The sequence below is a fragment of the Propithecus coquereli genome, unplaced genomic scaffold (assembly GCF_000956105.1).
Source record: "Propithecus coquereli isolate 6110/MARCELLA unplaced genomic scaffold, Pcoq_1.0 Scaffold80, whole genome shotgun sequence".
Classification (NCBI taxonomy): Eukaryota; Metazoa; Chordata; class Mammalia; order Primates; family Indriidae; genus Propithecus; species Propithecus coquereli.
The window spans coordinates 1,912,323-1,926,273 of NW_012154174.1; the positions used below are offsets into that span (position 1 = coordinate 1,912,323).

The 13,951-nt window shown below is 42.6% G+C and overlaps 2 protein-coding genes across 2 annotated transcripts in view; one reads left to right on the forward strand and one right to left on the reverse strand.

The window, feature by feature from the left end:
* Positions 1 to 275: 275 nt before the first annotated feature.
* On the reverse strand, positions 276 to 4,140 carry DYDC2 (DPY30 domain containing 2). Its single transcript, XM_012663219.1, has 3 exons — positions 3,992 to 4,140; positions 3,473 to 3,595; positions 276 to 539 (listed from the first exon to the last, which is right to left on the reverse strand). Exons 1-3 carry the CDS (start codon positions 4,136 to 4,138, stop codon positions 276 to 278), a joined length of 534 nt encoding a protein of 177 aa, XP_012518673.1. The 5' UTR covers positions 4,139 to 4,140.
* A 7,716-nt stretch (positions 4,141 to 11,856) lies between these two features.
* The window catches only part of DYDC1 (DPY30 domain containing 1), a 31,647-nt gene continuing 29,552 nt past the window's right edge, over positions 11,857 to 13,951 (forward strand). The window contains exons 1-2 of the mRNA XM_012663220.1: positions 11,857 to 12,005; positions 12,457 to 12,558. Coding sequence (XP_012518674.1) covers positions 11,859 to 12,005; positions 12,457 to 12,558 — 249 coding nt within the window. The 5' untranslated portion in view covers positions 11,857 to 11,858. The remainder of the gene's footprint in view (positions 12,006 to 12,456; positions 12,559 to 13,951) is intronic.

Here is a 13,951-nt window from a genome sequence, read left to right on the forward strand (position 1 = left end):
GTGTTTTCACTGTGTAGTCTCCAAAAACAACAAAAAAGATAAAATGAGAGGAAAAAGTCTCAGCAGTTCAGTTACTTATTTTAAATTCTTATTCACCATTTATTTGATCCTATAACTAGTTCAAGTCTTCACATGATTAAGGGGTTTTCATGTTATCAGATTAAGATGGGCTGAGGAGTCTCTATAGAGGCCACCTTTTACAGATCCTCAAATCTTGGGTTATAAAGTAAGAGCTCCTCTAGCTTCCAGCTTTGAGGGAAGAATTTTAGAACCATCTAGGGAGGAGATTTGGAACCAGAAGGCATTTCATGGGAAACTTCATGCTGAAGAGCTTCCTGGTGATTTAGTTCTTGTGGAGTTGGGGGGTTCCAGTCAGCCTGGGCAGCAGACTCTGAAGGAGACGCCTGCTGAGGCTCTCCTGGAATCACACCAGGAGCACCTCGCAGGGATTCCTGCTTCAAGGCCTCCTTCTCAAGGGGTTTCATGTCCTCCTGCCTGAATACAGTCTTCTTTGAGGAAACAGTTTCAGAAATCAGTGCCTAAATAGAAAACCACGACAACAAAAAAGCAAAAAAAGTTAGTGGTAGAGACACACACAGGTATGGCAAGAGCACAATATTGCTATTTTCACGCCCGAGACTGAGAACAAAACTGAAACATACTCTAACAAAGCATAAAACCGAGTCTGATAGGATCAAGATAATTTACCAATACTTCCACTGGCTGCCAGAACAAAACCCAATACCTTTTAAAGACAACAACATAATCTAGACTCTGTAAAAATCATCTACAGTGTTCAGCACACAAATAACAATGACGAGACATGTGAAGAAGTCAGAAAATGGGAAGCATAATCTAGAGGAAAAGCATTCAATGGGAAGAGACTCCCAAATGACACAGGTGATGAAATTAATGGACAAGGAGTAAAAACAGCTTAAATATTTTCAAACATTTAATGGTGAAAGATAGTGAATTAAAGTTAGGGTATATTATCAGAGAAAATGGAAATTATTAGAAAAGAACTAGGCAGAAATTTTAGAACTGAAAAGTAGAATACCTGAAATGAAAAAGTTTACTGAATCCCTAAATAGGATATTGGCCATTGCCAGAAGGAAGAGTCAAGAAATTTGAAGGCAGATCCATAGATATGATCCAAACTGAAGCACAGAGGAAAAAAGACTGAAAAAAGCATCAGAGCCTCAGTGACCTATGAAACAATGTCAAGTAGTCTAACATGCATGTAATTATAGTCCCTGCCTGAGGTAGGAATCCTTGGAACTTAGGCTCTACTGACCACCTCCACCCCAGTCTTTGCCGCAAAGTCCCAGAGGTCCGTTCTACTCCATGGGGCACTGCAGAGAGGTCTATGAGGTACTTGTCCACCTGATCTCTAAGATCCTTCTAACTTTGAAGTGTGAAGTCTATGCACAAATATCTATTGATTGTATAAAGATGTATTTCTCAAACATCTGTGTGGCTCAGTTCTTTATAAACAATAAGAATTGCTTTCTGACATAGAAGCAAAATTATGGTTTACTTCCTCAAAGCTGCCTCTGCTTAATGAAGAGAAACCAATACAAGGACAACCTTTGCCGGCTTTCTTCTAGGACTGACTCAGATGCTACCTCCTCTATGAACTCTTCTTGATTCCTACAATTGGATATGCTCTCAACCACATATAGCACTATTTCCACTCCTCTTTTGACACATCTGCTAGACAAGTAGTATTCCATATGGGGTACGCAAAGACTTGCTGAAGTGTGTGCAAGCAAAAGATGGTTTTAAGAGATGAAGGGAAAATCTTGCAAAGCTTTGACTATGTGCCTAAAAGCCCATCCTGCTGAAATTTTAGGCAACCCATCCTGGGCTAGTTTGAAGCCAGGTTCCCCAGCACTAATGACATAAGATTTGAAGGTGACCAATAGCAAGGAATAGTTTGTAATCCACCTTGAGTCAATCAGAAACCAGAACTTGGATTCTTGTCTTAATTGATATACGCCTGCTTCTTTGCCCTTTATCCAGCCCTGTCGAATTTTACTTGGAGAGTAACTCATATCTGAATGTTGTAGCCCTCCCTTGCCAGGTAAGAAGTAAATTCAGTTTTGTTTAAGATCATGCTTGGGTTCTCTTTATTTCCTTCTAAAAAAGGGAATCAATTTCCATAACCACAACTGGCATAAGAACTCTCCTAAAACTGAGAGCTTGCACATGGTCTAGGCGCCATGCTGGCTCTATTTGCCCATCTTCCCTCACAATTGCCTTTGTCTCACACTTGGCAAAAGAATGACATACCTTTTACTTATCTAAATCCTGCTAAAGAATATTGATAAAGGATGCAAAACCTCCTGAGTGCAACACAAAAAGACAATTCAAAATATTGGTGTGCACAAAGTTTACTTTAACAAAGGTACCATAAAACTAAGGTGGAGTTTTGGGAGTCTTTTCCTACCTTATATATTTCTATTTCTAAAAATACAAATATATAACCATGGTGTTAGAAAAAGATTAGAGTGGGTAGCAGGGTGATGGCAGCTTTTGCTTAATGATCCTTATCTTTCCCATCCCCCCAAAATTGCTCCAAGAATGGATCCTTCTTGAAGGAAAGTTCCCTGAGTCTATTGTTAAACAGTAGCATGAAACCATCTTTCTTTTAATTTAATTTATTTATAAAATCCAGCCTTAAAAAGTATATCTGTTAATTGTTTATGAGTCTATTAGTATAAAATATAAATAGGCTTAATATTTTCATGTCTTCAAAGTTGACTTTTTTGACTAGCGAAGTTTGGCTAATTTTGCTCGCAAAAGCTGGTGAATTGTATAGAACTGCATTAAAGATTTTAATGCACAGGATATAGTGATAGTTAAAAAGAGGTCAGATATCAAGCCCAACATTTCAATTAAGTCAATTCTCTATCCAGGTATCATGTACTTTGTAGAAAGCATAGAATGTCACAAGACATTTTTCAGGAGACTGTGGAAAAAAATTGTGGGAGGTAAATGATGTGCTTGTCAGACTGATGAATGCAGAGTTGTTTCCAACTATTCCAAGTTAATAATTTATGTCCAATATTATGCATCATAGAGGTAGCTGAGGCTTGACATAAAAATAAATAGAATACAAAAACTAAGTAAAGTATTATATCTGAAGTATGCACTGATAACAACCATATTTGGTTTCTGAAAAATACTGAATAATTTTTGAAAAGGGCTCAAAGGATCTTTTATAAGAAAATATTTGCTCGAGGTGAACAGATTAACATCAAATGTATTTCCTGAAATCTAAAATGAATCTGTCTTTTAGCATTTCCCTTTTTCATTGACAAATTGGTTTATATATAAATATGCAAATATGGAGTAACAAGCAGGCTAAGGGGAGCCTCGCGTGCCTTGCACGCGGCTGTGCGGACACGCAGTTTCCCGGAATCCACCATCAGGATGTGTGTGTGCTCCGTGCTGAGCTCCTTCTCCCTACCTTGCAACACTTCTTACACTTCTGTTGCATCTGCCATTCTTCTTGCTTCAGCATTTCTGTCATTTCCCTTTCCCTGCAGCTACTGTCATATTCTTCCTTCAGTTGGATCTTCTCCTGCCTGCTCTGGGGTGATGTGATGGAGTGGAATCGGGTCAGCACCAGGAAGCCTTATAAATGGGCCCCCCTCGCTGGGACAGACCTGGGTCCCCCTTGCTGTGACAGACCTGAGCCCTGGGCCCTCAGGCCTGCTGCGTTTCCTTCTGTAACTAGCTTTAGGCTGCCAGCAACTCCAAACCCACCCACTCCACAATTCCTCGAGTTGGATTCCCTTTTCTATTCCCCAAAACTCCCCACACTTCAGGGATAACTGGCTCTAAGCCATACTCCTAAATTGAATAAACCAAGAAACTGCCCAGGCCAGCTCCAGAATCCTGTCCTTGGATTTCAAATTCCTCTGGGAAAGCTGAGCCCTCCTTAAGTAGCGCATGCGCACACACACACACACACACACACACACACCTCTTCTCTTGCTCTAGCTGTTTTCCTATAATGATAAAGCCAGTGTGCCAGGTATTCTATTGGGTCGCTGGGCCGAACTTTCGCCACTTCCGCCAATGCCTGGGTCAGGCAATTTCCAAAGCACCTCCTTAGGTACTCACTTTCCATCCTAGGGCCTGGGAAACATCAAAACAGAGTCACATTATTTTACAAACTTAATCTGGTTGTAAAAATAGACATATTCTAACCAACTTAAATTTATTTCAGGACAAATATGTTTCTGGATCACATCCTTCCCAAAAGAAGCAACAAATACATACTTGTCAATAGCTCTTACATTCAAATGGACTTTTTTTCTAGAGCTCTCCAGCTGTACTAGGTCAGACAATAGGTCCTGGGGTTATCAGGCCTGCGAGAAGCTTGATACATTGGTGGGTAAGGGGAGCTAAGGGCTCTCTACTCACCCATGCATTCCTATCCTGAGTAGGGAAGAAATAACTGAGCGGGCAGGAGCTCCTGGGGAGGGGCTCTGAGCACCCAGCAAGCTGTGCTATTGTGAGGTGGGAAGGTACAGTCATCTATGACATAGAATAGGCTCATTGAGTTCACAAGGGACCACGGAAAAGCCCTGGGGAGGAGAGGGAAGGAAAATGCTGGCACTGCAGGTACTGCGGGTCAGCGGATCTGCCAGCACCTGACATGATATTCTGTTCTCTTTTTCTTAACCAAGAAACCACTTTAGGTCGGATTGATGCCCCTGGATTTGCTGTTCATCAGATTTCAAGAGCTGAAGGCAAGGAAGCCTGAATTAGAATGGAAGTTAGGAGTGGCCGTGAATCATACCTGTGGGAATGCAGATTCCAGGATCAGTCAGACCAACTTCCAGTCCTGATTCTGCCACTTACTAGCTGTGTGATCTTCAGCAAGTCACTCAGTTTATCTGAGCCTCAGTTTCTTCATCTGTAGAACAGGAAAAAAAAAGTATGCACCTCATAATAATTGAATTAGAAGAGATAATAAACACATACAGGACACTTAGTCTGGCACATAGTAAGTGTTTAATAAATATTAGTTATTAGGGTAGAAGATGGTGCCATGAAATGGTCTACCACCAGCCTACTCCTGACCAACTCCATATTCCTGAAGTTTACACATTTTAAATCCGAAAGAGCCCAGTAAATAATAAAGGCTCAGATCCAGCCTTAACATTTTCTGGAGGCATTTTTCAATTTGTTCCCCCCACCCCATTTTTCAATTTAAGGAAGGAAAAATAGGTAGACAGATAGATAGATATGGACATAGAAAAAAAATACTTCATAGCTCTCTCCACTGCAAGGGCCTAGAAGCCAAAGTACTTCAGCTGCAATGAGCACACTGAGCATAAAGAACCTGTTTTTAAATAGCCTCCGTCACTTAAAAGGAATCAGGGCTCCTTAGAGAAATGGCTGATTCCAAGGCAGGGGTAGGGGAAGTCTAGTGAGCTTGGAACCTTTTGTTGTGCTAGAAAGTAAGAAAATTCTAAAAATTAAAATGCTGGGGACATAGGACTAGCTTTGAAGGGGCTCCTACTAGCCAATACTGGGACAATTTTACCATTAAAATAATGACTGCAATGGACATTTATTCATATTAATAGAATGAAATAAGAATCCATGAGTCCATATGAGAATAAACAAGTAGATGAATGGGGGGAAGACAAAGTTCTTAAAGCAGAATGCCAACCAATAAGAGTGGAAAGAATAATGGAATTTTTAAAAATCGCCATTTTATAACCATCACAGCATAACTGAATCAAGCCAGAACCATCAATGAGTGCTAAAACTGGGTGAATATTTGACAAGGAATTGGATGTTTACATAGTCTCAAAGTTTCTTCCCCCAAATTTTGTATTAATTCCAGAGGGAAATATAGAAATTGTACATTGGCGAAACCTGGCTGACAACAACCTTAACCAAGTGATCAAAGTAAACATCACCAATAAAGGGACAAAGTGGCATCACATGCCTCCTGACGTGGTGCACTTCTTATGGGACATAATACACTTCTGTGGATTCCTGCTCCAGATGCAAAATTTGAATGTAATTAAGGAAACATCAAACAAAGCCAAATTGAGAGATAGTTTGCGACTGGCCTGTACTCTTAAAAATGTTGAGGTCATGAGAAAAAAAAAAAAGGAGATAAGGACCCATTATACATCCAAGGAGACTAAACAGCTATAATAACTGCATGTAACACATGACCCTAAATTGGATCTGGACAAGAAAAAAAAAACATTCGATAAAGGATATTGTTGGGAATCTGGATAAACTGAATATGAATTGTAGACCATATAATACAATTTATCAAGGTTAAATTTCTTGATTTTGAATAAATGAAATACAAGTAAGTAAGAGAATGTTCTTGTTCTAGGGCTGAATAATGGCTCCCAAATGTGTCCATGTCCTAAAACTTGAAACCTACAAATATATTACCTTATGTGGCAAAAGGGACTTTTTGAAGATGTGATTAAAGTAAGGGTCTTGAGATGGGGAGATTATCCTGGATTATCCATATAGGTACAATCACAAGTGTCTTTATAAGAGGGACCCAGTAAGGTTGGACAGGGAAGGCAATGTGATAACAGGGCAAAGAGAAAAAAGGCAATGGGATTCAGAGCCATGAGCCAAGGGTAGCCTCTAGAAGCTGGAAAAGGCAAGGAAATGGATTCTCCCCAGAGCCTCCCTAAGGAACTAGCCCTGCCAACACTTTGCTTTTAGCCCTGTAAGACTCATTTTGGGCTTCTGACCTCAAGAACTATGTGTTTGAAGAGCCACTAAGTTTGGGGTAGTGGTGGAGGGTGGGGATGGAGGTGGTGGATCAATCTGTGGTCCACCTGAGCCCATGCACGTGGATAAACAATCTTTTACACCCCTTTTACTCAAAGCTGGCCCAATGACAGATGACCAGCAGAATTCCCTCACCTTGGGACTTGAAATGCAGAACATTAGGTCCCACCTGAGACCTACAGATTCAGAATTCGCATTTTAAAAATCCCCAAGTGATTTGTAGTTACAGATCTACTTTGCCTTTATCGCTGTAGAAATGTCCTTCCCAGAGGGTAGGGTCACCTACTCTGCATTCCAGAAGGCCTCTCCATTGCCTGGTCACTGGGTGGTTGCCACACTGCTTAGGTGCAGCAAACTGTATTAGGAGAAAGCACGTACTCTAAACTGCACATCTCCTGCAATGATCTCAATCAAATATGACTCCTTGTAAAGACAGTAGAGCCAGAGGAGAGCCACAGTGTGAGGCCTGGATAGGGAGGGATTAAAGAGATGCCTTTTACAGCCAGCTCTCACCAACGCAGGGTACACTCACCAAGAGGGGTGTACCATTTTGGGGGATTTCCCAGAGTTCCCCTGAGGGTCTGCTTACACTGGTCCTCCTTGTTCTTGGTCTTGCACTCAGAAGGCAGGGCAATAGGATAGGGGCTGTCTTTACTCACACTATATGCCCCATGCTTGGCACACATTAGGTGCTCAGAAAATATTTCTTGACTTAATTAGCAAGGACTCTGATGCTTGCGGGTCCAGGTAAGGGCTCATGCTTTCTTCGATTCGTCAGTGTCCATCCTGACACTTAACTACCTCAACTAACATTTATTATGGCACTGCCCCCCCGCCCTCCTCCCCCTCTCCCGGTAAGTTGAAACAGCATGGGAAATGCCAGCGGCATAGTATGTACAAATGACTAGGCCGGGGAAGACTGCAATGGCTCGGGCCTGGCAGAGATTGGACGGCTTCCCAGAGGTGGGGGCAACCTGAGTTGGTTCCAAAAGGAACCAAGCAGAAGTCACCAGCAAGTGCAAAGGTGAGGAGTTGTGAAACTGCTGGGCCACCTAGCTTGCAGCGACGGTCTCCCAGGAACTCTGGAGGTGGGGGGGGGGGCAGGATCTCCAGCCCTTCTTAGTCAGACATCTCTTTATGGCCTCTTCCCCCCAAGCCCGCTGCCGCTTCATCCCTCCCAGAGCGTGCCGGCCTGCCTGCGGCGGTCGATTGCTCTTTTCCGCGGCCCCCTTCTCAAAGCTGCTAGGCTACAAGTCTCCTCTGCTCATGCCCCGCGCTCCCGCTCCCCTCTGCCGCGCCCCGGCCCGCGCGCCCTCAGCTCACCATCCCGGCCCGGCTCCCTGCGACTCGCCTGCTCGGCTCCTGAGGCGCGCGCGCTCGTCGCCTGGCAACGGGACGCGACTCCTGGATTGAGGTTGGCGCGCGCGCCGAGAAGGCACCGGCTGTTTTCCGGGAGCCCTTCCTCTCGCTTGGCTGAGTTGGGGCCGGCAGCGGCGGTTCTGAGGGTTGGAGTTTGGGAGCCTCGCAGGACTCATCCCGAGGCCGAGCCAGGGCTCGTTCGCGCCTGGGGCCCGGTCGGCGGCCGGCACCTCCGCCCCCGAGCGGTGAGAGGCGCGGCACCTGCCGCGTGGGGAGGTGGACCCGGGTGGGAAAACCAGCCCGAGCGCCCCAGGTCCACGGTTGCCAGATAAAATATTGTATAGCATGCCCGGTGAAATTCGAATTTCAGATAAACGAGTTACTTTTTGGTACAGATGTGGTATCATACACAGTTATTTGTTGTTTATCAGAAATTCATATTTAACTAGGTAAGCTGTGTTATTTGCCAAGTCCGGCACGGCTGCCCGAGTGCACGCCCTGCCCACTTGGCTGGCGGGCTTTCTCCCAGGGACGGGCAAGGGACCTCCTTCTATCTCTTGTGGCAATTTCTTCAGGCTGGAGGCAGCTGCTTCTGTGGGAAGGGGCTTTCTCATCTGTAGCCAAGATGCCTGTTTTGTACATGAAAAATAACTTACAACAGGAGAGATGGGTATTTTATTGTTTCATGGACAGGAAACATGTTAAGCGAGATGGCAAGCCTTGCCCAGGTCCCACTGATACACTGCTGTACAACGCCCAGAAACTCCAGACAGACCCTCGACTTGGCCCAACCCTTAGACCAGAGGTTTTCCTTTTAGGGACAACAGTCCTCTTCCCATGTTTTATCTTATTGGAGCAGTAACAGGAGTCCATTCCCTTTCTTATGTTACTTCACTTCAAATGGCATCGAGATGTCATTGTTGTCCTTGGAGTATATCCCACTGAAGAAGTACAGTGAGGATACTGTGTTCCAAAGTCAGTTATAATAATTCTTTTTTGTGTGTGGTAAGGACATCAGTGCCAACCTGATAGGGAATTAGGTTCATTTATGCCAGTTTGTTTTCAGTTTTTAGAGTTTTTAGTTTTTATGACTACATTTATGTATACACACATACACATTCCTTTCCCCACTGCTATTGCTAAAACAGAAGATGGCATACCATATACAATTTCTGCACCTTACTTTTTTCACTTCATTTTATGTCCTAGAGATCACTCCCTACTTTAGAGAGCATCCTCATTCTCTTCTGTATCTGCATAATAACCCGTTGTGTTTCTGTGTTTCATCAATCCTCTTTTTTGATAAACATTAAGATGGTGCTCCAGTTTGACTATTGTAAATAATGGTGCAAATAACTATGTGTATATTCCATTTCATATTTTTGCAAGGGTCTCTTTGAGATAGGCTCCTAGAAGTGAGATTGGTGGATCAAAGGGTAAATGCATATGTGATTTTCTAGATTTTGCCGAATTCCCCTCCATAGGGGTTATACTGTTTTACACTGCAACCATCATCATATGACATAAGAGCAGTATTGGGGCCTATGGATGGACCTCAGAATATCAATGTTTCTGAAATTTCATGCAGAACATTAGTGAATTTGTCCAGGGACAGGTTTAGACACACTGGCATTTTATCCCCCATAATTGCCATGCTCATTCCTATATCATACCTGGGAGGCTCTTCATTCTCTTAAAGAAGAGCTAATTCTTTCAGTAAATTTGAGCTTAGTTCAAATATCACCCCTCAGAGAAGCTTTCCTTGACTTCCCTGATTTGTTCAAATATCCCTATTATCTGATCTTCGTAGCATTTATTTCAATTTCAATTTTACACTTATTGATTTGAATATGTGGTTAATATTTGTCTTCCCTACTCATCTGTAAGTTCCATGAAGTCAGAGACTGTTTGTGTTTTAATTTTGGCTCTGTAACAAATTACCATAGACTGGTGTCGTAAACAACACACATTTATTTCTCACAGTTCTGGAGACTAGGAAGTCCCAGATTGAGGTGTTGGCATCTCTGGTGTCTGGTGAGGACCCTCTTCCTGATTTGCAGATGGCTGTCTTCTAGTTGCATTCTCACATGGCATTTTCTCCTGTCTCTTCCTATAAGGTCATTAATCCCATTCATTAGGGCTCCACTCTTCTAATCTAATTACCTCCTTAAAGTCCCACCTCCTAATACCATCACATTGTGGGTTAGGATTTTAACATATGGATTTGCAGGGGGCGGGGTACACAGATATTAAATCCATGATAATTTTGTATTCCCAGTAGCTATCCTGGTGCCTGATGGATAATAGGTATTTGTTGAATAATTGAATGCATGTCATCAGATTCTCAGAAGAGTCTGAATTTCTTAAAATATTAAGGGTAATTTGAGAATGATTAGTTTTTTTCAAGGCACATGAGATATAGTGGTTGCTGCATTTTTTTTTTTTTTAAAAAACAGTCTAGTCTAAGATTATTCCTATCTTTGTAATTAGAAAGACTGGGACATAACTGGGATAGTGGAGGAACTCATTCACTTGCCACCCTGGAGAGATAGCTGTGTCAGCCCTGTGATTAAAACACTTCTCAAGATTGCTTGTGCCCACAAGTTTGAGGTTGCAGTGAGCTAGGTCAATGCCACTGCACTCTGACCTGGGCAACAGAGCAAGACACTGCCTCAAAAAAACAAAAACAAAAACACTCCTCAAGAAGCTAGAGGAGCTTGTCTTCTAGTGGGAGGACAGACACACACACACACACACACACACACACACACACACACACACACACACACAGATAATTCTCACATAGAGTGACAAGTGCCGTGTGAGCTGCTTGGAAAAGGAGGAACTTCTTTGGGTTTCTTGGGAAAGCTCAGGGAATGAGACATGATCTACCCCTTGCAGGTGGGGAGATATTTTCCAAGTTGAGAGTGAGGGATTATCATGTGCAGAATCGTGGAGATGGACAAGTGCAAGGCATGATCAGCAGAATGGCAGGATATGCGGTGGAGTCAGAGCCCAGGGTGTGTTGGGGCAGGAGAGATGTCTGGAGGTAACTCTGAAAAGAAAATTTCGGGCCAGATTTTGAGGAGCCTCATATGCTGCTCTTTGGAGGCTGAATTTTTATTTTTTGGCCTTGAAAATTAATGAATTCTTTTTTTAAAAGGTGGATTGTCATGATGTTTTGTACAAATGGCTCTCATAGCTTAGGAGGTGCATCTAAGTATAGTCATTAGGTTTAGGGCTCTGGAATCAAGAGGTGGGTGCAAACTCTGTCTCCTTCCTCTGTCCGCTGTGTGATCCTGAATGTGCACTTATGTTCTTAGTGCCGGGCTTTCTCAGCTGTCCACTGGGGCTCATGATACCCCATTTTGGGGGTATGTTGTAAGATTCAATGGGACACCCATTGCAAGTCATCTTGCAATCAGTAATGATAGTGTCTCTTTCTTGACTTTTGGACTTGAGAGTCCTTCAGGGTTTTGAAACTATTTTAGTTGTAGTGACTTCTGTGGGGCCCTTTTGGAAACCATGAGACGTTTCCGGGGCCAGTTTGCTTGTGCCATCCCTAATGGGGCTTCCCATGACTAGTGATAGGGTGTAATGCTTTGTTGATCTCCCTGGACTTTAATCCTATTGTGCCTTAATTGAAAATTTCCTGCACTAATGCAAAACACTTATTTTTAAAAGTTTTTATTTGGAAGTCAGAAATGGAGTCGATATATCTTCAAAAGCACCTTGGGGCATGTCTAACTCAAGGTCTTGCAGAAGTGGCAAAAATTCGCCCAGTGGATCCTATAGAATATTTAGCACTGTGGATTTACAAGTATAAGGAAAATGTGACCATGGAACAATTGGTAAGTATGAATCTCCTTTTGGGAAATCAGAAGAGTAAAATAATTGACCCAATTTGTCTCACATTGTCTGTTTTTTAAAAAATTCAGTATTATTATTTTTCTATTATAAAAACCTGGAAAACATGAAAAAGTAGAAAAGAGAAAACAATACTCAAAGAAGCCTTCTATTTAGATTTTTAGGTGTTTTCTTCTAGGCATAGCCTTTTTTCTACACATTCATCCATAAATTATTTTTTACCTACTTGTCCTCATACATAGTGTATAATTTTAATTTTGTGCTCTTTATTCAAATAAAACAAACATCTTCCCAAATTATTATATAGTTTCCAGATGGATAGACTATGATTTACTTAACCCCTATTGTTGGTGATTAAGATTTTTTCAAGATCGTTTTTTTACAAATCGTTTTATCTCTAATAAGTCATGTGCTATTGTTTTTAAACAATGCTAGAGACAAAAGGAAATGGCCGAGTTGGAGCATGAAAGAGAGCTAGCCCTGATGGAGCAGGAGATGATGGAGAGGCTCAAAGCAGAGGAGCTCTTGTTTCAGCAGGTAAGACAAGTGAGAGAGTTCAGAAGTGACTGGAATTAGTGATGCCAGCCTCAGTGTGGTGCAACCCAAACGTTGAAAAACTCCCCCGCTCTGGTGACTTAGATAGGGCTTTCTAATGTCTTCACCTTTATGGATGTTGCGTCTTCTTTGCTGGAGAAGCAGCATCAGCAGTGAGGTTTTATGACTATACTTATGTATACACATTTCTTTCCTCGTGGCTGTTGCTAATACAAAAGGTGACAGGCCTCTGGGTGAGAGGAAAACCCACAGGGTGTGCTGTCACAGAAGTCAAAGGGAAAGAGTGTTTCCGTGAGACCCAGTGGTCAATTGTATCTATTGCTGAACTGCAAAGTGCTCGTTCACAGCTGCTGTAATTTGGCGGGAGCAGGATGGGTGGAGCGTGCGGTGGTGTGGGGGTAAGCTGGGGAGATGGAAGTGTAGGCAGTGCTTTCAAGGAGATCTTGAGGGGAAGGAGAGATGGTTTTGTGTTTGTCTTGATTTAGGAGCACAGTAGGGGGAAGTGACTGACATTAGGAAATGGAAGGGAAGATTCATAGTCAGCTCTCCATGGAGATCAGAAGGAATGGCGTCTGCATCGTAGGTTCAGCAAGTGGAAGGGCACTTCTTTAACAACTGAGGGAAAGAGGAGAGGGTAATACGGGTAATAAGTTTCGTGGCACAAAATTGGGAGCAGCTTCTGTGTGACTGTTTCTGTTTTCTTTATGAAGTAGGGACCATGATCATCTGCCAAGAATGAAGTGGTAAGGTAGCAGGTGGGGAAAGGAGTGAAGGTTTGGAACGGTGGCTTTGGAGAAGGCAAGGGAGAGCTGACTGAGGAAACTTACCATTACTTGGTAGCAGCTGGAGACCAAGTATTCATAATTGGTGCCATCTGGCTTGGCTGTGTGATTATGAGATTTTCTTCACTTAGGCCTAGGTATCTGAGCGCAGATGCGGAGAGGCAGACCCTTGGGCTGAAGTAGGTCTGGGGTAGCAGGATTGAGGAGCTGAAGATGTTGGTAAGGAAATGGATGAAGGGATGGATGGGTCATAGAGTATACGCTAATAGGGGCGAGTTCCAGAGTGGCTTCTGGACTAAGTTACTTTATAGAGAACTAAATTTAAGCCACCTCTATAGTTCTACCATATAATACTTAACGTTAGAGTCTCAACTCGAGTCCACACATTTGAAAAAAAAGAAAGAAGCCTATCATTTAGATATTTGGATAAAAAGAAAAATATAGACCTGGCAAATAGCTTCTCTGCCCAATCTCTCATCCTCGATACTGAAGTAGAAAATTCTAGGCACCTTAGATGGATAGGGGTGTTGAAAACTTTGCTGCTTCTGAGTGTTCATTTTAAGTCATTTGGGTTATTCTTTTTTTTTTTTTTT

Coding starts and splice junctions, on each gene's coding strand:
- DYDC2 (XM_012663219.1), bottom strand. CDS start 4,138: ATGGAAAGTGAGTACCTAAGGAGGTGCTTTGGAAATTGCCTGACCCAG. Junction 3,596..3,991: donor CAGCTAGAGCAAGAGAAGAG/GTGTGTGTGTGT, acceptor ACATCACCCCAG/AGCAGGCAGGAGAAGATCCA. Junction 540..3,472: donor AGTGTAAGAAGTGTTGCAAG/GTAGGGAGAAGG, acceptor TTTTCTATTTAG/GCACTGATTTCTGAAACTGT.